Source organism: Ascaphus truei, chromosome 14, assembly GCF_040206685.1.
Source record: "Ascaphus truei isolate aAscTru1 chromosome 14, aAscTru1.hap1, whole genome shotgun sequence".
Lineage (NCBI taxonomy): Eukaryota > Metazoa > Chordata > Amphibia > Anura > Ascaphidae > Ascaphus > Ascaphus truei.
The window spans coordinates 13,612,084-13,636,669 of record NC_134496.1 but is presented as its reverse complement, the minus strand read 5'-3'; the positions used below and the strand labels follow the sequence as shown (position 1 = coordinate 13,636,669).

Genomic DNA, 24,586 nt, shown 5'->3' with positions numbered 1-24,586 from the left:
GAAGGTACGTGTCCCTGATGTCTTTGTATTGGGAGGGGGCAGAAGGTACGTGTCCCTGATGTCTTTGTATTGGGAGGGGGCAGGAGGTATGTGTCCCTGATGTCTTTGTATTGGGAGGGGGCAGGAGGTACGTGTCCCTGATGTCTTTGTATTGGGAGGGGGCAGGAGGTACGTGTCCCTGATGTCTGTGTATTGGGAGGGGGCAGGAGGTATGTGTCCCTGATGTCTGTGTATTGGGAGGGGGCAGGAGGTATGTGTCCCTGATGTCTTTGTATTGGGAGGGGGCAGGAGGTATGTGTCCCTGATGTCTTTGTATTGGGAGGGGGCAGGAGGTACGTGTCCCTGATGTCTTTGTATTGGGAGGGGGCAGGAGGTATGTGTCCCTGATGTCTTTGTATTGGGAGGGGGCAGGAGGTACGTGTCCCTGATGTCTGTGTATTGGGAGGGGGCAGGAGGTACGTGTCCCTGATGTCTGTGTATTGGGAGGGGGCAGGAGGTACGTGTCCCTGATGTCTGTGTATTGGGAGGGGGCAGGAGGTACGTGTCCCTGATGTCTTTGTATTGGGAGGGGGCAGGAGGTATGTGTCCCTGATGTCTGTGTATTGGGAGGGGGCAGAAGGTACGTGTCCCTGATGTCTGTGTATTGGGAGGGGGCAGGAGGTACGTTTCCCTGATGTCTGTGTATTGGGAGGGGGCAGGAGGTACGTGTCCCTGATGTCTGTGTATTGGGAGGGGGCAGAAGGTACGTGTCCCTGATGTCTGTGTATTGGGAGGGGGCAGGAGGTACGTGTCCCTGATGTCTTTGTATTGGGAGGGGGCAGGAGGTACGTGTCCCTGATGTCTGTGTATTGGGAGGGGGCAGGAGGTACGTGTCCCTGATGTCTTTGTATTGGGAGGATTGAGGAGGTACGTGTCCCTGATGTCTGTGTATTGGGAGGGGGCAGGAGGTATGTGTCCCTGATGTCTTTGTATTGGGAGGGGGCAGGAGGTATGTGTCCCTGATGTCTTTGTATTGGGAGGGGGCAGGAGGTACGTGTCCCTGATGTCTTTGTATTGGGAGGGGGCAGGAGGTATGTGTCCCTGCTGTCTTTGTATTGGGAGGGGACAGGAGGTACGTGTCCCTGATGTCTGTGTATTGGGAGGGGGCAGGAGGTATGTGTCCCTGATGTCTTTGTATTGGGAGGGGGCAGGAGGTACGTGTCCCTGATGTCTGTGTATTGGGAGGGGGCAGGAGGTACGTGTCCCTGATGTCTGTGTATTGGGAGGGGGCAGGAGGTACGTGTCCCTGATGTCTGTGTATTGGGAGGTGGCAGGTGGCAGGAGGTACGTGTCCCTGATATCTGTGTTGACTGTTCGCATAGCTACATCTGTAAATGTAAAAAGGAATAAGGTTTAATGTTGAGGCTTTGACCAACCAGAGCTCTCCCCTCTCCTCCGGCACGCTCATACTCTCCCAGAACTGGTGCCTTGTGCATTGGTAGTAGACATGGGCTGGCTAAGCTAACATGGCGCCTCAAGTGGAATTCTCCCTGGTAACGATCTAAGCCAATAGTCCTGCACCATGTAGCATATCTACCCATGAAGCCCCTGCTGTTACGTTAAGAAGGTCCCTGAATCAAGCATTGTGGTTGGTTGATGAAAGCACTTATGAAGGGAAGCTTCACTTACTTATGGGGATCAGGGGTATGACCGGGTCTATAGAGGACGGCTTGGCCTTCACCGGGATAGGCGTAGTTGGCCCATTAACCATCACATGACCTGGAAAATGGAACGAGATTGGAAATTCACTTACTGTCCGGCTGCTGCTGTCTAATTACGACTGTCCCTCATTTGTCCTCTCTGTTCCTTTTCACAGTAGCTGACTCTACTTTGCCAGTCTATCAAACTCGTCACCAAGTCTGTCCCTTTTCCTATTCTGTCCCCTCAGTGACTGTCCCTATTTTTTTCCCATCGTGACTGTCTCTTTTCTTTGTTCCCTCCACTCTAACACTGATGGTCCCTTTTCTCTATCAGTGTCCTCTATTGCGCACTCTCATTTTGACCGCTCTATTTCTGTGTGACTGTCCCCTGTCCCTCTCATGCCTGTCCTTTTATCTTTCTTGTCCTTCGTCTCTGTCCTCCTATCTCTCGCAGTGACTGTGTCTTCTCTCCTTATTACCGTGTGTCGCTCTGTAGCATCACACAGGAGGACACACAGGAGGAAGAGGAGGTTTCGCACATTGTGGCCTTCCTAATGACCATAGGCAGATTTGCGCTGCTCACCCAAGTAATACAGGAGTTTCTGAGCCCGGTTCTGTACGGGTCTCAGGTTGAAGAGTTTGGGATTTTCGTCAATAAATTGGGTGTCCACAGTCCCATGGAGGAACTGGTGATTGTTCAGGACGTTCTGCAGGAAGGGGATATTGGTCTAAAAGAGACAAGAGGTGAAGACATGGTCAGTCCAATATTGGCGAGTATGGAAAAATACTTTTAACTGCAATTCCGATGTCACACTTGTATGGACCTACAGAAACCATATGCAGAAAGCAAGTATGACTTGGTCATACATGTATCCTAAACAACTGAGGGAAACCCTCTACATGATGTAGAAGTAGATACAACCCAGTCATATGATGGAACGAACCATTGACAATGGAAGTGAGCAGTTAATTATGGAGACCCAACAATAATCCAGTAAGAGAAGAAGATGTGAGCTGGTGATATGAGCAGCTCAAGAAAAGAACCATTCATAAAACAGATGTAGAAATGAGATACAACCCTCCCGGGGTGAGCTCGAGTAAGGGAGGGGGACGAGCTCGAGTAAGGGGACAAGCTCGAGTAAGGGAGGGGGACGAGCTCGAGTAAGGGGGGAGGAGAGAGAGTAAGGGGGAGGAGCGAGAGTAAGGGGGAGGAGCGAGAGTAAGGGGGAGGAGCGAGAGTAAGGGGGGAACAAGAGTAAGGGGGGAGCGAGAGTAAGGGGGAGGAGCGAGAGTAAGGGGGAGGAGCGAGAGTAAGGGGGGAACAAGAGTAAGGGGGGAGCGAGAGTAAGGGGGGAGCGAGAGTAAGGGGGGTGAGGGTAAAGAGAGACGAGTGAGATTAAAGAGGGGTGTGCGAGAGTAAGGGGAGGAGCGAGAGTAAGGGGGGAGCGAGAGTAAGGGGGGGAGCGAGAGTAAGGGGGGGGAGCGAGAGTAAGGGGGGGGGGAGCGAGAGTAAGGGGGAGGAGCGAGAGTAAGGGGGGGAGCGAGAGTAAGGGGGAGGAGCGAGAGTAAAGGGGGGAGCAAGAGTAAGGGGGAGGAGCGAGAGTAAGGGGGGGAGCGAGAGTAAGGGGGGGAGCGAGAGTAAGGGGGGGAGCGAGAGTATGGGGGGGAGCGCGAGTAAGAGGGGAGCGCGAGTAAGGGGGGAGCGAGAGTAAAGGGGGGGAGTGAGAGTAAAGGGGGGGAGCGAGAGTAAGGGGGGAGCGAGAGTAAGGGGGTGAGGGTAAAGAGAGGCAAGTGAGATTAAAGAGGGGTGTGCGAGAGTAAGGGGGGGTGCGAGAGTAAGGAGCGATGTGCGGGCACACACAGGATGACGCCAGTGTCCCATTTCTGCGACTCCGGGGAGATGCTCCCTACATCACTCTGGCCGCTCATACACCTGCTCATTAGAGCTGTGATGATTAGACCGGAACGGCTGCCGATGCGGGCTGCGGGGGTTACACGATTCAGCCTGTGATGAGCTGGCAATTACTTTCCTACAGAAGGCACCAATGTCTTAGGAGAAGAGGATGCAGTCACCTTAGCATCACATTGAATGCTTTTACCCAGAATCCATTGCATTGATTTAGCTAGCTGAAGCAGTTTGAGATGTAGCTTAATGCCCCACATAACATTACCCTATAACCCCTCCTATTACCCCATATAACCGCTCCCTATAACTCCTCCTAATGCCCCATATAGCATGACCCTTTAACCGCTAATATTACCGCATATAACCGCTCCCCATAGAACATCTATTACCCCATATAACCTCTCTTTATTACATCTCCTATTGCCCCATATAACCGCTCCCTATGTCTCGTCCAATTGCCCCATATACCCCCCCTAGAACAACTCCTATTGCCCCATATAACTGCTCCCTATAACTCCTCCTATTACCCCATCCCTATAACGCTTCCCATTACCCCATATAACTGCTCCCTATAACCCCATATAAGCGCTCCCTATAACCTGCCCCATTACCCCATATAACCTCTCCCTATTACCCCATATAACCCCTCCCTATAACTCCTCCTATTACCCCATATAACCTCTCCCTATAACTCCTATTACCCCATATAACCGCTCCCTATAACTCCTCCTATTACCCCATATAACCTCTCCCTATAACTCCTCCTATTACCCCATATAATCTCTCCCTATAACTCCTACTACCCCATATAACCCCTCCCTATAACTCCTCCTATTACCTCATATAACCTCTCCCTATAACTCCTCCTATTACCCCATATAATCGCTCCCTATAACTCCTATTACCCCATATAACCGCTCCCTATAACTCCTCCTATTACCCCATATAACCACTCCCTATAACTCCTCTTATTACCCCATATAACCTCTCCCTATAACTCCTCCTATTACCCCATATAACCGCTCCCTATAACTCCTCCTATTACCCCATATGACCTCTCCCTATAACTTCTCCTATTACCCCATATAACCGCTCCCTGTAACTCCTCCTATTACCCCATATAACCTCTCCCTATAACTCCTCCTATTACCCCATATGACCTCTCCCTATAACTCCTCCTATTACCCCATATAACCGCTCCCTGTAACTCCTCCTATTACCCCATATAATCGCTCCCTATAACTCCTCCTATTACCCCATATAACCGCTCCCTATAACGCCTTTTATTACTCCATATAACGCCTCCTATTACCCCATATAACCGCTCCCTATAAAAGAAAATAGTTTCAGAAAAGGGACTGGGGTGCAAAGGCAGTGAATGGGGTTCATAGATTTAAAGATGGCTGACGTCGCGCTAAGATGCCACTGGCTCTGTGTCCATCAGCAGCGAAGGTGTTAATGAGAGAAACCAGCTTAAGATACTCTGCAGGAACAGCAGTGCGGCTGGGAGACCAGCGCCTCTCCCCGCCTCTCTCCTCCTCTCCCCTCCCCTCCATCTCTCCCGGCTTCTCTCTCTCTGCATACACCACCTCCTGTGTCTGCGCTCTCACCTGCATTACATGGAGGGGGGGAAGAGAGATGCCGCCCCCTGGAGCAGCGGAGCGAGGCGGGGGGACATTTGGGGTAACCGACAGAGCGGATGAAACCTCTTATCGCAGCCTTGTGCTCGCTCGCCTGTTTGAGTGACACCTTATTTCAGGGCATTCAAAGAGTGGGGGGGGGGGGAGCTGTAGGATTTTCAACAGGGGATGGGGGTGGGGGGGTGAACCCTAAAAGCCTACAACGGGCACCTAAAACAAACTGCTGGGTCCCCCACGATGGCTTGGACATCCCAAGACGTCTCTCCGCAATCTGCTTGGATCACATAGATAGATCAACGACCTTTTTAGATCTCACTTTCCGGTCTGGATTTTAACCCTTTACCAGCCGCACCAATTGCTCTCGGTGGAGTTTGGGTCTGGATTTCAGCCCGTCGCTCCCCTACACATTCCCCCTTTTCTTCTCAGCAACGGAAGATTAGACATCCAATCCCCTCCCCCCCCCCACCCTAGTAGGGACAAAGTGCTCTTAATTACGCAGGGATTTTAACCATTTCACCGCTTTCCTCGGAGGGAGTTGGCATAAGGACGACATGTTTGCGAGCGATCTTGTCTAAACGAGACATTTCAACGGTTTCCTTGTGAGCAAAATTGGATTAAGAGAAAAAAACATTTGATTGTTCCTGACAGAAACAGAAATTGGGGGGTGTTCCGGATATTCCCTGCTTACTGTGGGAACGCGGGACCCTATACGCTTGCATTATAGGACGTGGAGAGACGGGAGGATGGCAGTGCCCCTCTGCGCGCCAGTCTGTACCCGTCTCATTGCTCTGCGACTCTTCCCTGTAACGGTGACAGTTTGATGCCACAGAATCCAGCAAGTCAGACAGGGAAATATCCCACGGGGGATTAAGAAGCCGTTCGTGGCAGGGGGTGGCGTGGAAAGTGGACGGTGCGGATTTCCTGGGGGGCTTCGGGTTTGGTGTTAAGGGGGGATCATGGAGTTGGGCGAGAGGATTGGTCCTGCACTTCGGATACCGGCTCCTCTGTGGGGTTTCTCTGCCGGACAGAGCAGGAGAGAGGTGCAGTGAGAGAGCGGAGGGGGTGATGGGGGAAACGGTTACAGGGTACCAGCCTGAACCCCGAAAATCCCCCCCAGGAATTGTCTCACTGTGTACGGAATAAAAATCCGGCAGGGGCGAGCGGAGCGGCGGAATAACCCGGGGTCGCCGGGAGAGGAGGAACGCACAGGTAATACGTGTTACCGCTGTATGTGACATGAACACACAGCTACTGTGACAGTGTTACAGTACATGCTTCTGTGTCACACGGATAAAGGATAGTATTACCATCTGTGTGTGTCTGTGTGCACAACACAGTCAATGACAGTTGTGTGTTTGTGTGTGATATCGCCGATGACAGGTGTGTGTGTAACAGCCGGTGACAGGTGTGTGTAACACAACAGATGGCAGGTTGTGATGTGTGTGTGTGTAACACAGCCAATGACTGATTGCTTGTGTATGTGTGTAACACAGCTGATGGCAGTTTACTGTATGTGTGTGTATAACACAGCTAATGACTTATCTGTGTGTCTAACAGCGAATGACAAGTGTTATCGGTTTGTGTGTGTGTGTGTGAGTGTGTGTGTAATATAGCTGACAATAGTTGTGTGTGTGTGTGTGTGTGTGTAGCACAGCTGACAGTTTGTGAGTGTGTGTGTAACACAGCTGATGATAGTTGTGTGTGTAACACAGCTGATGACAGTTGTGTGTGTGTAACACAGCTAATGATAGTCGTGTGTATGACTGCGTTGCACAGCTGATGTCACTATATGTGTGTGTGTGTGTGTGTGTGTGTGTGTGTGGTGGGTGTGTAACACAGGTGGGAGTGTAATAGGTGGGTGTGTAACACAGCTGACAATTGTGGGTGTGTGTAACACCACTGATGACATGTGTGTGTGTGTAACACCACTAATGACCGGTGTGTGTGTGTGTGTGTGTGTGTGTGTGTGTGTGTGTGTGTGTGTGTGTGTGTGTGTGTAACACCACTGATGACGTGTGTGTGTGTAACACAGCTGACAAATGTGTGTGTGTAACACCACTAATGACCGGGGTGTGTGTGTAACACAGCTGATGACGTGTGTGTGTGTCTGTCTGTAACACAGCTAGTCTACTGAAAAGGGTTGGTGCCGCACTGAAATAAATAGTGACTGATAATATACAGCGGTAAAACTCAGTGACTGGGCCCAGCGCACACGCAGAACTGTCCGGGAAACGTCCAAGAATCACAATATCACAACAGTATAAAGTGCACTTAATTACAAAAATAACAAAAAAGGACGACACACCTGAGAAATCCTCAGTGTTTTGGGACACAACCCTTTGTCATGAGGAAATCTGACAAGTGTGTGTGTGTGTGTGTGTGTGTAACTCCGCTAATGACAGGTGTGATTGTGTAACACACCTAATGACTGGTGATGGGTATGTGTGTAACAGGCAAGTATGTATACCTGTATAACACAGATGACAAGGGTGTGTGTTTGTGTGTGTAACACAGCGAATGACAGAGTTGTGTTTGTAACATAGTTAATGACAAAGTGTGATCTGTGTGTGTAACAGCTAATTGCAGTGGTGTGTGTGTGTGTGTGTGTGTGTGTGTGTGTGTAAAACACAGCTAGTGGCAGTGGTGTGTGTGTGTGTAAAACACAGCTAGTGGCAGGTGTGTGTGTGTGTGTGTGTGTGTGTGTGTGTGTGTGTGTGTGTGTGTGTGTGTGTGTGTGTGTGTGTGTGTGTGTGTGTGTGTAACATGTTATCTGTGTAAATGTAACATTGCTAATAACAAAGTCAAGCTCGTTGTTTAAATTGAGCAATTCTGCCTAGCAACACATCCTGTGCTACAGCCAGGCACTCAGCCATATAACCACTACAGTGGCATCTACAGCACAGCAAATCAAGGCTCAGAACCGAACCACTATCACACGCGCACACATACACACATACACACGCATGCACACACAAAAGCGCGCGCGCACACACAGGCACACGTACACACACAGACAAATGAACACACACAGGCACACAAACGCACACAGGCACACGTACACACACACGCGCACTATCAGGCGCCCTATCAGGCACACGCACACACACAATCAGGCACACGAACACAGGCACACGCGCGAGACAAGCACACGTGTACACACAGGCACACAAGCACACACAGGAACACACACATGCATACGTACACACATGCATACGTACACACAGGCACACGCGCGCGCGCACACACACACACACACACGCACACGCACACGCACACTGGCTCGCACACAGGGGCTACAGTGTTTCAGGTTGATGTGACTGCAGCTTTAAGTGGTCTGCGTTTAGAAAGGATAGAGCCGGTAACCTGTTAAGGGACAGAGTTTTGTTAATGTGGGGTGATTGGAGGAGAGACCTGCAGTGTCGCTTAACCCCTTCCCCGCCAGAGCAGTACATTGTTGCTTAACCCCTTCCCAGCAGAGGGTCACAATACTATCTAAAGAGATGCTTAGCAACCTCTTTGCTAAGCAACACGGCAGCTGATCAACATGAAACCAACTGCAGGAGGAGGGGGGGTGGGAGAGAGAGGGGGCAAGGGGGGGAGAGGAGAGAGAGGGGGGGGAGAGGAGAGAGAGGGGGGAGAGGAGAGAGAGGGGGGGAGAGGAGAGAGAGGGGGGAGGGGGATAGAGAATGGAAAAAAGGAGAAGGGACGGGGGCAAGGGGGAGAGTGGAGGGAGAGAGGGAAGGGAGGGGGATAGAGAAGGGAAAAGGGGAGAAAGGAGGGAAGGGGAAAGAGGGAGTTGAGGGGGGAGGGAGGGGGACAGAGAAGGGAAAAGGGGAGAGGGGAGGGAGGAGAGGAGAGGAGAGGGGGGTGGGAGTGGGGAGGAAGGGAGGGGGATTAGACTGGCTATACTGTATAATGATACAGAGTACCTCTATACAAGGATAATGAACACGCTGTGCTATATAATGATGAAGAGTATCTACAGTATATACACGGATAATGAAGCAACCACACTGTACTGTATAATGATGCAGAGTATAGCTATACACTGGTAGTGAACACGCCGCACTGTATAATGATGCTGAGTACCTATACACTGATAATGAACACGCCGCGCTGTATAATTATGTTAAGTATAGCTATACACTGATAATGAACACGCCGCACAGTATAATTAGGCTGTGTCTATACGCTGATAATTAACATGCTAGGCTGTATAGTGGTGTTGAGTATCTCAATACACTGATAATACACATGCAGTGCTGTATAATGATGCTGAGTATCTCTATACACTGATGTATGTGTGTATGTATTTATTTATATAGCGCCATTAGTGTACATAGCGCTTCACAGCAGTAATACACGTGATAATCATATAAATACCAAATAATACAAATAACACATAAAGGGAATAAGTGCTTCAGACATAAAAGTGACATTAAGGAAGAGGAGACCCTGCCCCGAGGAGCTTACAGTCTAATTGGTAGGTAGGGAGAACGTACAGAGACAGTAGGAGGGAGTTCTGGGAAGTGCGTCTGCAAGGGGCCAAGCTTTATGTATCGTGTGTATAGTATTAGTCACAGTGCTATTCGTATGCTTGCTTAAAGCAAGTGTGTCTTAGGCTGAGCCCATAGAGGGGGGGAGCCGTGCGGAACCGCGCTGACGCGGAGGCTCGTCTGCTGAAGCTGTGCGATTTCATGCACATGCAGGCGAGCCAGCGGGCGCGATCGGGAGGAGGCGGGGCAGTGACGTCGCTGGGCCAATCGCCCACGACGCACTGTCGTCAACGTCACGGCGCCGTGACGTTGACGCTGGTTCGCGCTGATTGGATGTTTTCAGCCGACAGCGCGCTGAAAAACAGCTTGGCTGTCGGCTGAAAAATCCAGCGCCTCAGCACGCCTGCGGACGCTCGCGTGAATGATAAGGGGATACACTCATAATGGAAACCCCACCCTGTAAAACTATGCTGTGTATCTCCACACACTGATAATGAGCCCGTAGCGCTGTATAATAATCTTTATGTATGCTGTTAATATAGCGCCTACAGGGTACTCGGCACTTTACAAGAGACAGTACAGTACAGGGAATTGTAATACAAGGAGTGCAACAAACAAGATCAGACAACAGGAAAGGAAATCCCTGCCCGAAGAGCTTACAATCTAAGTGTGTACTTTCTTATAGTACCCAGCAGGCAGCGTGTTACAATACAGGGAATAATACTGTATACAGATCGGATAAATGCATCAGGACAGAAAAGTAACATTGGGAGAAAGGCGTCCGTGCCACGAAGAGCTTACAATCTAATCCACATATGGGGAGACAGAAGCAGGAGTAAGGGGGAGTGCCGTGTAAGGTGAGGAGTAACGGGGAGTGCCGTGTAAGGGGAGGAGTAAGCAGGAGTGCCGTGTAAGGGGAGGAGTAAGCGGGAGTGCAGTGTAAGGGGAGGAGTAATCGGGAGTGCAGTGTAAGGGGAGGAGTAAGCGGGAGTGCAGTGTAAGGGGAGGAGTAAGCGGGAGTGCAGTGTAAGGGGAGGAGTAAGGGTGAGTGCCGTGTAAGGGGAGGAGTAAGGGTGAGTGCAGTGTAAGGGGAGGAGTAAGCGGGAGTGCAGTGTAAGGGGAGGAGTAAGCGGGAGTGCAGTGTAAGGGGAGGAGTAAGCGGGAGTGCAGTGTAAGGGGAGGAGTAAGTGGGAGTGCAGTGTAATGGGAGGTGTAAGTGGGAGTGCAGTGTAAGGGGAGGAGTAAGTGGGAGTGCAGTGTAAGGGGAGGTGTAAGTGGGAGTGCAGTGTAAGGGGAGGAGGAGTAAGCGGGAGTGCAGTGTAAGGGGAAGAGGAGGAGTAAGCGGGAGTGCAGTGTAAGGGGAGGTGTAAGTGGGAGTGCAGTGTAAGGGGAGGTGTAAGTGGGAGTGCAGTGTAAGGGGAGGAGGAGGAGGAAGCGGGAGTGCAGTGTAAGGGGAGGTGTAAGTGGGAGTGCAGTGTAAGGGGAGGAGTAAGTGGGAGTGCAGTGTAAGGGGAGGTGTAAGTGGGAGTGCAGTGTAAGGGGAGGAGTACGTGGGAGTGCCGAGTAAGGGGAGGAGTAAGCGGGAGTGCCGAGTAAGGGGAGGAGTAAGTGGGAGTGCACTGTAAGGGGAGGAGGAGAAGTATTGAAAAGCTTTGTGCACAGGTGAGAAGTTTCAGATGGTTTTGAAATTAGAGAGAGATTGTGTGTGGCGGATATTGAGAGGAAGTGTACACACACTCACACGAACGCGCACACACACACGAACGCGCACACACACACGAACGCGCACACACACGAACGTGCGCACACACACGAACGTGCGCACACACACGAACGTGCGCACACACACGAACGTGCACACACACACACACACGAACGCGCACACACACACGAACGCACACACACACGAACGCACACACACACGAACGCACACACACACGAACGCACACACACACACACACACAAACGCACACACACACACACACACACACGAACGCACACACTAAAAGTTGGCTGGTCATTTATTAGTGAAATTCTATATTTTGATCCTAATTCTTATCACAAAGGGGCGATTTAGCTGCATCTTTTGATCAAACCCTGTTTAGCCGCTAACCCGTGACGGTAACCTTCATTATAACGGGTACCGGTTCTCTCATTCTCATACTGTAAGAGTCCTGCAGTTAAACCCTTTGGCCAAAGCGTTACTGTGCATTGTGTCACATTGGAGGCAGCACTGGGTATTTGTGTCTTTTCTTGTATACATTTGGCCACGCTCAGTAGCTCTCATTTTGACACAAATATGATGTGGTGTGTGCTGGCAAGGATTGTGTATATATATCCTCTATCCATGTGCAGACGCGCACACTTCTATCCACTCGCAGCACACTCACTTCTATCCACTCGCTGCACACTCACTTCTATCCACTCGCTGCACACTCACTTCTATCCACTCGCTGCACACTCACTTCTATCCACTCGCTGCACACTCACTTCTATCCACTCGCTGCACACTCACTTCTATCCACTCACTGCACACTCACTTCTATCCACTCGCTGCACACTCACTTCTATCCACTCACTGCACACTCACTTCTATCCACTCGCTGCACACACACTTCTATCCACTCGCTGCACACTCACTTCTATCCACTCGCTGCACACTCACTTCTATCCACGTGCAGATACCCGGATACACACGCACACTTCTATCCACGCGCAGACATGCACTCACTTCTATCCACTCGCTGCACACTCACTTCTATCCACTCGCTGCACACTCACTTCTATCCACTCGCTGCACACTCACTTCTATCCACTCGCTGCACACTCACTTCTATCCACTCGCTGCACACTCACTTCTATCCACTCGCTGCACACTCACTTCTATCCACTCGCTGCACACTCACTTCTATCCACTCACTGCACACTCACTTCTATCCACTCGCTGCACACTCACTTCTATCCACTCACTGCACACTCACTTCTATCCACTCGCTGCACACACACTTCTATCCACTCGCTGCACACTCACTTCTATCCACTCGCTGCACACTCACTTCTATCCACGTGCAGATACCCGGATACACACGCACACTTCTATCCACGCGCAGACATGCACTCACTTCTATCCACTCGCTGCACACTCACTTCTATCCACTCGCTGCACACTCACTTCTATCCACTCGCTGCACACTCACTTCTATCCACTCGCTGCACACTCACTTCTATCCACGTGCAGATACCCGGATACACATGCACACTTCTATCCACGCGCAGACACGCACTCACACTTCTATCCACGCGCAGACATGCACTCACTTCTATCCACTCGCTGCACACTCACTTCTATCCACGTGCAGATACCCGGATACACATGCACACTTCTATCCACGCGCAGACACGCACTCACACTTCTATCCAGGCCCAGACACGCACTCACTTCTATCCACGCCCAGACATGCACTCATACTTCTATCCAGGCCCAGACACGCACACTTCTATCCACGCACTCACACTTCTATCCACGCCCAGACACACACACTTCTATCCACGCACACTTTTATCCACGCGCAGACACGCACTCGCTTCTATCCATGCGCAGACACGCACACACTTCTATCCATGCGCAGACACGCACTCACTTCTATCCATGCGCAGACACGCACTCACTTCTATCCACGCGCAGACACGCACTTCTATCCACGCGCACACACTCACTTCTATCCACACGCGCTCACTCACTTCTATCCACGCACTCACTTCTATCCACGCCCAGACACGCACTCACTTCTATCCACATTCAAGATCATATTGAATAAGGCCCCGCAGTCTAATACCCATACACACAGATACTCACATATACACTAATACCTGTACACACACACACACACACTAATATCTATACACACACCGATACTGACATACACACACACTGATACTCACATACACACTAATACCCATACACACAGATACTCACATATACACTAATACCTGTACACACACACACACACACACACACACACACACACACACACACACACACACACACACACACTAATACTGACATACACACATGCAGATACTCACATACACACACACGGATACTCACATACACACTAATACCCATACACACACACACACACTGATACTGATATACACACACGCAGATACTCACATACACACTAATACCCATACACAGATACTCACATATACACTAATACCTGTACACACACACACACACACAAACACACTCTGATACTGACATACACACACGCAGATACTCACATACACACTAATACCTGTACATACACCCAGGTACTTACATACACACACACTCACATACACACTAATACCCGTACACACAGATACTCACATACACACTAATACCCGTATACACAGATACTCGCATATACACTAATACCCATACACACACACACACTAATATCCTTAAAGACACACTGATACTCGCATACACACTAATACCCATACACACACTAATACCAATAAACACACACTCACACTAATACCCATACAGACACACTGATACAAACAAACACACCAATACCCATACACACACACTGATACTCGCATACAAACACACTAATACCCTTACAGACACACTGTTAGATACACACACACACACACACACACACACACACACACACACACACACACACACACACACACACACACACACCCACACACACACACACACCCACACACACACACACACACCCATAAAGACATACTGATACACACATACAGTACATTCTAATACCAATACAGACACACTGATACACACATACAGTACATTCTAATACCCATACAGACACACTGATTCTCACATGAAGATATACTGATATATACAGATACACACTGATTCTCACACTGATATATACAGATACACAATAATATAAACAGATACACACTGATTCTCACATGAAGATATACTGATATATACAGATACACACTGATTCTCACACTGATATATACAGATACACACTAATATATACAGATACACACTGATTCTCACACTAATATATACAGATACACACTGATTCTCACACTGATATATACAGATACACACTAATATATACAGATACACACTGATTCTCACACTGATATATACAGATACACACTAATATATACAGATACACACTGATTCTCACACTGATATATACAGATACACACTAATATATACAGATACACACTGATTCTCACACTAATATATACAGATACACACTGATTCTCACATGAAGATATACTGATATATACAGATACACACTGATTCTCACACTGATATATACAGATACACACTGATTCTCACACTGATATATAAAGATATACACTAATATATACAGATACACACTAATTCTCACATGAAGATATACTGATATATACAGATACATACTGATCCTCACACTGGTATATAGAGATATACACACCGATCTATAGATTGGAACAGATTTGCACACTCACACTTATACAGTAGTATACGGATATATACTGCTGACAGTAAGCCTGTGCTTTATTGTTTGTACGGAGGATATAGCTCCGGCTAGAACATGCTGTGTATACAGTGGATGGTTACTGCCTACGGTGTATTTGTGTCGAACTGACAGGAGATGTTGAAGGTTGAAGACAGATCTGGGGAAGGAATGATATTAACCCCGACACAAAGCTCCTGGCAAAAGATCTCACTCCCGCCTGGGAGTTTGTACAGATATTCAGATAAAGGGGTCACACTGCTAACTGTCACAGGGAGAGAAAGACAGAGGGAGAGCGATGGACAGAGGGAGGAGGTGGAGAGATACTGTACTGGACTAAGAATAGTGGGAGAGGGGGGAGGAGAATGATAACAGGGAAAGATGAAAGGAGGATGGGAGAGAAATGGGAGAGAGGGAGAGCGATGGGAGGAGGACAGGAGAGAGATGGAAGGAGGACGGGAGAGAGGGAGAGAGAGATGAAAGGAGGATGGGAGAGAGGGAGAGAGATGGAAGGAGGATGGGAGAGAGAAGGAGGATGGGAGAGAGAAGAAGGATGGGAGAGAGGGAGAGAGATGGAAGGAGGATGAGTGAGAGGGAAGAAGGATGGGAGAGAGGGAGAGAGATGGAAGGAGGATGGGAGAGAGATGGAAGGAGGATGGGAGAGAGATGGAAGGAGGATGGGAGGGAGATGGAAGGAGGATGGAAGGCGGATGGGAGAGAGGGAGAGGGAGAGAAGGAGGATGGGAGAGAGGGAGAGAGATGGAAGGAGGATTGGAGAGAGAGATGGGAGGATGGTGATGGGAGGATGGTGGAGGGAGAGAGATGGACAGAGGGAGGAGAGAGATACTGTAGAAACTAAGGAAAGAGGGAAAGGAGAGAAGGAGAGCGATACGAGGGAAAGACATGGAAGGAGGATGGGAGAGAGATGGACAGAGGGAGAGAGATGGGAGGAGGATGGGAGAGAGGGAGAGAAATGGAGGGAGAGAGATGGAGAGACTTAGGCTGCGGCCAGGCGGGGGCGGGGGGGCGTGTTCATGACGGAGCTTGTTCGCGCCACCGAGCGGCAGAAACAAATGTACTTGTCTCTGCAAGCAGCTGAGCACCGTGAGCTCACGGGCACATGCCCGCTCACGCTGGCCACACACATGGTAGCAATGTGTTTCATCACCGCGCGCGCTCCTGCTCAGTATCACCCGGGCCGCAGCCTAAGGATTGAGAGTGGAACAGAGAGAGAGAGAGAATAGATGAGAAAATACGAGAGGGTGACGGATAGCGAGAAAAAAGAGGGAGGAGGAGAAAGGACGAAGAGAGAGTGAAACAGAGCAGGAGAAAAGGATGAGGGAATATGGGCAACAGGGAGAGAGGAAAAGGATGGAGGGAAAAAGAGAAAGAAAGAGCAGGAAGGGGAATGGAGGGATAGAGAAAGGGAAGAGGTCAGAAGGAGAGAGGAGGACAGAGAAAGTAGTGGTAGACGTGTAAAGGAGAGAGACACAGGAGAGAAACAGGGAAAATGTGCTTCTATGTGGGACTGACCCTTCAACATGTCACTATCAGGTCACACATGGCACTGACCATTTAATCCATTAAACATGACACGATCATTACTTCACCTATGTTGGAACCCTATAAACAAGTCTCTTCATTACACCCTCCCTACATCTTGCCTTTTCTGTTACAATAAACCGCCCATCCTACACCGGTCGGGACTAGACTCTCCCTACCACCAACTTAAACAAAAACAAGTTCAAAGCTTGTAGCAGAAGAGCCCTCAACATAATATACAGTAAGGTTTGCAGCTCGGAAAGGGAGTGAATCAGCATGGAAATTGCTATTGATCCTAGAGAAAGAGAGAGATGCAGAATGGAAATTCAATACCATCCAAGAGGGACATAGAGCAGGACTATTATTCCAAAATACCTCTAGGCTTTCCGCTGAATAGTGAGAGACACAGGAATAGCAGGGAGGATGGTTACAGGGAGGTATCATTTTACTTCAAACTGAACAGCTGTTAGCGAGGGTGTGTTTAAGATGTGGGCTATTGACTGCCTGCAATGTGTTGTATTGTATTGTCACTCCATTTAATGGTAGTCTGAGAGCAGAGGACCTCGCAAATTTCACGGTCAAATCCTAGTGGTTTCCAACTCCAGAGACATATTGGTGTGGTCTCATTTTTGTTTGGTTGCCATTAAACCTGTTAAAAACATTGTCATTCCATCACTAAGACCCTGTGTGTGACTGAACAGTTATTGACTCCACTATTCAGCATGGCTGTTGTGAGGTAGACCAAGGAGAACCTCTCTGTAGATGTCTCTTTCTAATGCAATCTGTTTGTCCGCTGTTTTTTCAGAGGGGGGGTCAAGACGTGATCTACCATGGAAAGGCTGTTCTGGGGTGTTCTGCTGCTAGGAAGCATCGCGACCGTGGCCAATGCTTGTCCCTTTCACTGCACTTGCCAGAACCTCTCAGAGTCTCTAAGCACCCTCTGTGCCAACAAGGGACTCCTATACATCCCCCCAAATATTGACCGCAGGACTGTGGAGCTGCGGCTGGCTGACAACTTCATCCGGGTGGTGGAGCAGGAGGACTTCCTCAATATGACCGGACTGGTAGACCTTACACTTTCCAGGAATACCATTGACAACATCCAGCCTTATGCCTTTGGGGACCTGGAGAGCCTAAGGTCCTTACACTTGGACGGGAACCGCCTGACCACCATGCATGAGGAAGCTCTAAGGGGGATGTTGAACCTCCAGCATCTCATAGTCAACAACAATCAGATGGTCAGAATTCCCGTGGCAACTTTCGATGACTTCCTGCTCACCTTGGAGGACCTGGATTTATCCTACAATAACCTGGTCAGTGTCCCATGGGAGGCCATCCAGAACATGGTCAGCCTTCACACACTTAACCTTGACCATAACCTCATAGAGTATGTGATGGAGGGCACCTTCTCTGAGCTGTACAAGCTCTCCAGGTTGGACATGACTTCTAACCGGCTCCACACGCTACCCCCCGATCCTCTTTTTGCCCGTTCCCAGACAGGTGTTGTCAGCCCGACCCCTTACACATCCACTATTGTGCTCGACTTTGGTGGGAACCCGTTTCACTGCAATTGTGAGCTCTTGTGGCTACGCCGACTGGTGAGAGAAGATGACATGGAGACCTGTGCTTCTCCATCCCAGCTAGCTGGACGCTACTTTTGGTCCATACCAGAGGAGGAGTTCACCTGCGAGCCTCCCCTCATCACCCGCCACACGCCCCCACTCTGGGTGCTGGAAGGGCAGAGGGCCACCCTCAAGTGCCGGGCAATTGGGGACCCAGAGCCAAGCATCCACTGGGTGTCCCCTGATGACAAGATCATGCCCAACTCCTCAAGGACCGCATCCTACAGAAACGGTACCTTGGATATCTTGGTGACCACCATCAGGGATGACGGAGCGTACACCTGCATAGCCATCAATGCCGCCGGAGAATCAACGGCCCAGGTGGACTTGAAGATGATCCCCTTGCCCCATCGCAACAACGGGACCGTCAGTGTCTTGAGGCAGGACCCTGGGTCTTCTGATATCACCACTTCGTCCAGGACGTCTGCCAATGCCACTGAGGAGAAGAGGTTGCCCGAGAAGGCGGTTATGGTCTTCGATGTGACTTCATCTTCCGCCTTGATTCAGTGGTTCATGAACAAGTCGTCCTACGTGGTGTGGATGTACCAGATCCAGTATAACTGCACAGTCGACGAGACGCTCGTGTACAGGTAAAACGGTCCCCTTCCTGTGTGAGTCATTTTGGAATAGCATATCCAGGCGTACTGCAATGTACTATGTATAGTTTATCCCTGGGTTCCATGGGAACTGTCACAGGTTGCTATATTGTCAGATGTTCAGCTACCGTCACAGGCAACAGACTGCCCCAGTACAGCCAATATCAAATTTCCAAGAAACTTAAGGCACTCAGCCAAGTAACGCCTAGCTCTTAAAAAATACCCAATATTAGTTAAAAGCTTATGAATTCAACCCCACAACCCCAGGACAAAGTCACAAGGGAAGGTAGCCCACACAGAATATAGCTACTTTAATCATGACATTATCAGGACTGCATTACAGGACGTTTTGTTCAAGAATTCACAATATCTTAAGTGGTCAAGTTCAAAATGACCATGTATGAACATTTCCCGGGAAGTGAAAAACACCGTAGTGTGGGATAAAAATGGAATAAAAAAAATATATAATATATATATATATATATATATATATATATATATATATATATATCTCTTTACACCAAGTATAACAGGTACTTTAAAGGTTTGTTTCTTTCAGCAAGTCAATGGTTCCCAGATAAAGATTTATTAACTTTAATGTACAAAAGGGTGTGTGTTTGCTCATCATTTTGTCCCTGCTCCCTTTGTATGTTATAAGCTACTGTATAAACTGAATTTAGCCAGGCTGGACATCAAAGAACCTGATCACAAAAGCTCAGGATACGACAGCTTCACCAATACGTTTCTTTAAAGCGTGCATGGAAAACCGCACTGTTTTTTGTATTTTTAAAAGGCCCAAACAGAGCATGGAGTAGTGTGTTCACACAGTTACTTCTGTTTCTTATTCCTACACTCTTCACTTTACTAGGCTGTTTCCCATACAGACAGCCGAGAAGCTGCATTATCCCAAACTTCTCTGATAAGGAACTTTGAAGTCCACAAAGTGGAGGGTCAGCAGCCCGCCTGTGATTCAATTAGTCCCGGTCCAAGGGAGATTCTGGAGTCAGGTGGCTAATCTGATTCCTGTGTTACATGAAGAAAAGGCTTGCAGCCTTCTATAAATACAGCTGGTGAGTTATTAGTACAGCCCAAGCATTGACCAAGAGACCCTGATAAAGGTCAATGCTTAACGACCTTAACTTTGCTGCACTAATAACTCACCATTTATATTGTTGTATGTTGTTGGTGGCGCTCAGGGAGCAGAGAATGGGGAATAAGGACCATGGGATCAATACAACCGCCCACTCAAGCAATCAAGGGTGTTCTTCCCATGCTTCAGCGCACACTATGTCCCCACTCAGCGGCTATGCTGCTCCGGGTCCCCAGCGAGTATTAGGAGGAAAGGGTCTTGCTCTGCTAATTTTAAAGGTGTCGCTTATTCAGTATCACGGAGGCCTGCCATGTACGGTCTTCTGACAGCTGGGAACACTGACAAATTATGTAATCACTGACGAGCGTGCGTGTGTGTGTGGGTGTATACACACACACACACACACGCGCACCAGATTTCCAGATTAAAGCACTCTCCATATAATAAGGTGGAATTTACAGAAAAGTGTCTAAGATTAGTGCCATCACATTCCTTACTACATCTGCGGGGTTCCGATCCGGGAGTAAGTCTTACTACATCTGCGGGGTTCCGATCCGGGAGTAAGTCTTACTAAATCTGCGGGATTCCGATCCGGGAGTAAGTCTTACTACATCTGCGGGATTCCGATCCGGGAGTAAGTCTTACTACATCTGCGGGGTTCCGATCCGGGAGTAAGTCTTACTACATCTGCGGGTTCCGATCCGGGAGTAAGTCTTACTACATCTGCGGGGTTCCGATCCGGGAGTAAGTCTTACTACATCTGCGGGGTTCCAATCCGGGAGTAAGTCTTACTACATCTGCGGGGTTCCAATCCGGGAGTAAGTCTTACTACATCTGCGGGGTTCCAATCCGGGAGTAAGTCTTACTACATCTGCGGGGTTCCGATCCGGGAGTAAGTCTTACTACATCTGCGGGGTTCCGATCCGGAAGTCTTTCTACATCTGCGGGGTTCCGATCCGGGAGTAAGTCTTACTACATCTGCGGGGTTCCGATCCGGGAGTAAGTCTTACTACATCTGCGGGGTTCCGATCCGGGAGTAAGTCTTACTACATCTGCGGGTTCCGATCCGGGAGTAAGTCTTACTACATCTGCGGGTTCTGATCCGGGAGTAAGTCTTACTACATCTGCGGGGTTCCGATCCGGGAGTCTTACTACATCTGCGGGGTTCCGATCCGGGAGTAAGTCTTACTACATCTGTGGGGTTCTGATATCTAGTGCTCGCTAGATATACCCAAAAAATAAAGATAGTGAGCAATAATGAACCAGACACACAAACGCACGCGCACACACGAAAAAAGAAAGCGAAAAAGTGCTAAATCAATGATATTATTAAATCAAATGAATGATGGAGAAATCCATGGGGGGGAAAAAGTGTCCAATGGAAGATAAATCCAAAAAATGAAAAGCAGTTACAGGATCCGCAGCTTCTGACAGGATGAACCACATCCACAGATACTCAATCAAGATAGAGAAGTGAGTAGCATAAATCTGTGTATAGAAATGTATTATCACAGTACAAACAGCCTGTAAATTCTGCAAATGAGCACATGTGTCACCTTTTGCCTGGAATATCCATTCACATGGAGCCCATTTAAGCAAATGCATCGCCGTTCACACAGCTTTTAAGCACAGCATGGGACTAGCAAAGCAAGTCAAACTACTCACAGACATGTTTCAAGTTTAATACTCAACGTTTCAGCTCTCGCAGGGATCTTTTTCAAGAGCAACCCCGCGACAGCCGAAACGTCGACTATTAAACTTCATTTTTTTGGAGTTTTGGAGCTCGGAGATTTTATCAGGAGCTTTTGATAAAGGCCCCAGAGAGTCGCCAAAACGTCGGGCCAATAAAACACATTGCTAATTTTTGGTGTACCTATCACTTTATTTTTGTACAGTATCTTTTAGCTACTCTGATAGTGGCACAACCTCCAGGTGTGTGTGTGTGTGTGTGTGTGTGTGTGTGTGTGTGTGTGTGTGTGTGTGTGTGTGTGTGTGTGTGTGTGTGTGTGTGTGTGTGTATATATATATATATATATATATATATATATATATATATATATATTTATAGGCACTCAACAAAAATTGGACAGATCGCCTGGAGACTAATGCGGTAGCAAATTGGCCAGGCACTCACATGAAACTTATTTTTGGGTTACAAAAGTAGGGCCAAAACGATGATAATTAATAAACACACGCTTAGCAATAAGACCCTTGTGATCCATTCAACTATATATAAATTTTCCAATCCAGTTGGCTTCATGAAAATGATGAAATTTTGCTTAGTACGGTCCAGGCATTAGTTCACGGCTAGATGGGGTAGTTCCCTTATTATATGGTGCCTAACTATACACACTATCCTAACTGATGCTTTCCTCTCCCCTCTTCAGGATTCTGCCTTCCACCACTAAACACTTTGCCTTGAAAAACCTGGTACCTGGGGTGGACTATGACCTCTGCATCTTGGCCATCTTTGACGATGTGGCAACCTCCTTGGCCGCCACCAAATCTGTGGGGTGTGTCCAGTTTTCCACTAGTGAGGCCTATCCCGACTGCCACTCGCTGCATGCTCACTTCCTGGGGGGCACATTGACAATCATCGTGGGAGGGATCATTGTGGTCACCCTGTTGGTCTTCACTGTGGTCATGATGGTCAAATACAAGGTGTGCAATAGTGCTTGCTCGGATATTCCCAAAGTAACCAATGTTTACTCCCAGACCAACGGAAGCCAGTCGGTATCCAATGGCATGTTTCTTCAACACAGGCCGAACACTGATCCTACCAAAGCTGGTGGCTCCCAGGTAGCTATCAGAGAGGATTCTAGAAGGGTGGTACATGGTGTCAAACCTCAACGCAGGAGGGCCAAAGCCAGACAGCGAGACATGCTAGAGAAGGCGGAAAACGTGAGTGCCAAGGCTTTAGAAGCAGAATTTTGGGGTCCCAGCCCTGAGGATGGCCTGGGTTTTGGGGTTCCCAAAACCAAGCGTAGCTGCTCTGTGGACATGGTGGCGACCACCACTTGTTACAGTTACGCCAAGCGTCTGAGTGTCATATGGACAAAGAGGAGTCAGTCTGTGCATGGCATGCTCTCAAACTGCGGGGCAGAAGGTCCCAAGGGGAAAACGGTATTATTTTCTGGCTCAGATGAGCTGGAAGAAAGTGTGGTGTAGTCAATGCCCATATGACCGTGGGAATCGTAAAGGCACAATCTCCATGGTGGAGAAGGTTTTTTTTATTTGGGAGAGAATGTGATTCTCTTACAATGAGCCATGATCAAACGCAGTTCCCTTCCAACTGGGTGAAACAAAGTGGATTTGACTCAAAATGGATTATAAAATGGTTTATTTGTCTGAAAAGTGGGTCGGATCTTATAGTCCATTGGCTGGAACTGCTGGAGAATGAAGAGCTGTAGTAGTTACAAATGTCCTGAAGAAGTCCATCTTCAGTGCAAATGTAACTGTTGGGTTCTGCATGGATGTAAGGGATACTGTATGTAACCTTTCTGGACCTTATTTGGATACACGCTACAGTACATTTGGATCCATCGAGAACTAGTACACACCAAGAAAACACAGAGCACACACCAAGAAAACAGCTGTGATGTTCTCAAAAGCCTACAGGATGCCTTAAGAAGCCACATGTAAGGTCTCAAACATATAATACCTGAAAAAGAGGGTTGTCAGGTCAGATACCTTACAAGTCTCTTCTTCATGTGTCTTGTAGACTTCACAAACCTCTTCTTCACCTGTCCTGCAGATCCTTACAAGTCTCTTTGTCAGGCATCCTGTAAGGTGAAAGGCCTCCATAAAACCCGACAAATGGGTTTGTAAACCCTAAATCCTCCTGGCACCTGAAGAAGAGACTTGTGAGGCCCGAAAAGATTCTAAACGCATTATATCCATTAAGAAACTTAAAGATGGTCCATCAAAAGTCATAACCATTGTTCTGTCTTGAGTTTCAAGCTGGGTTCACCAAGCCATGGAACACTGGAAAACGTAATTGACCATCCTGCTTCTACTCCAATGCTGAGCTATGTTACGTGATGGGTATGTGCTGTGCTACACAGAGGCACGATGGAACCCAACCCGTTCTGATTACACTATAAATCCATGGAGGTGTGCGCGCTGGTTGGATTAACTCATTGTAATGGATCAGGTGTGGAAACTCATTTTCTTTAACCATTACACCCCTCTCTGCTTTTTCCCAGTTGATGGGCAAATTAACCCCTACATCCCTGAAAAGTCTTACAAGGGGTTGAAATGACCGTAGCACTTTAAATGTTCGAGATCTCACTAAAGCCGAAATATAAATATATAAATATCTCTCCTCATTGCAATTTTTTTTTCTATCATTTGCCAATAAAAAAAAAATTAAAAAAAAGAAGAAAAAAAAATTCAAAGGAATTAGAAACAAATATTGATGTTTTTGGCTGAAATAAAACAAAAATGGTAAACTGTTGTATAGATGTTTTTGGTCATTAAAAAATATATATATTTTCTGATAAGAATTTCATTCGTTAAAAAGGACCAAA

The 24,586-nt window shown here is 48.2% G+C and overlaps 2 protein-coding genes across 3 annotated transcripts in view; one reads left to right on the top strand and one right to left on the bottom strand.

Annotated features, from left to right (window-relative positions):
- PC (pyruvate carboxylase) overlaps positions 1 to 24,586 on the bottom strand; it is a 60,794-nt gene that overhangs the window by 23,115 nt on the left and 13,093 nt on the right. The window contains 2 exon segments of the mRNA XM_075569382.1: positions 1,669 to 1,758; positions 2,263 to 2,407. Of these exon segments, the coding sequence (XP_075425497.1) occupies positions 1,669 to 1,758; positions 2,263 to 2,407 (235 nt within the window).
- Positions 5,385 to 24,500, top strand: LRFN4 (leucine rich repeat and fibronectin type III domain containing 4). Of its 2 annotated transcripts, none has more exons than XM_075569737.1 (3): positions 5,385 to 6,434; positions 17,555 to 18,982; positions 22,445 to 22,574. In XM_075569737.1, exon 2 carries the CDS (start codon positions 17,580 to 17,582, stop codon positions 18,963 to 18,965), a length of 1,386 nt encoding a protein of 461 aa, XP_075425852.1. In that variant the 5' UTR covers positions 5,385 to 6,434; positions 17,555 to 17,579; the 3' UTR covers positions 18,966 to 18,982; positions 22,445 to 22,574. The 2 variants fall into 2 exon arrangements, with proteins under 2 accessions (XP_075425852.1, XP_075425851.1); XM_075569736.1 differs by having other exon boundaries at positions 5,386 to 6,434; positions 17,555 to 18,961; positions 22,445 to 24,500.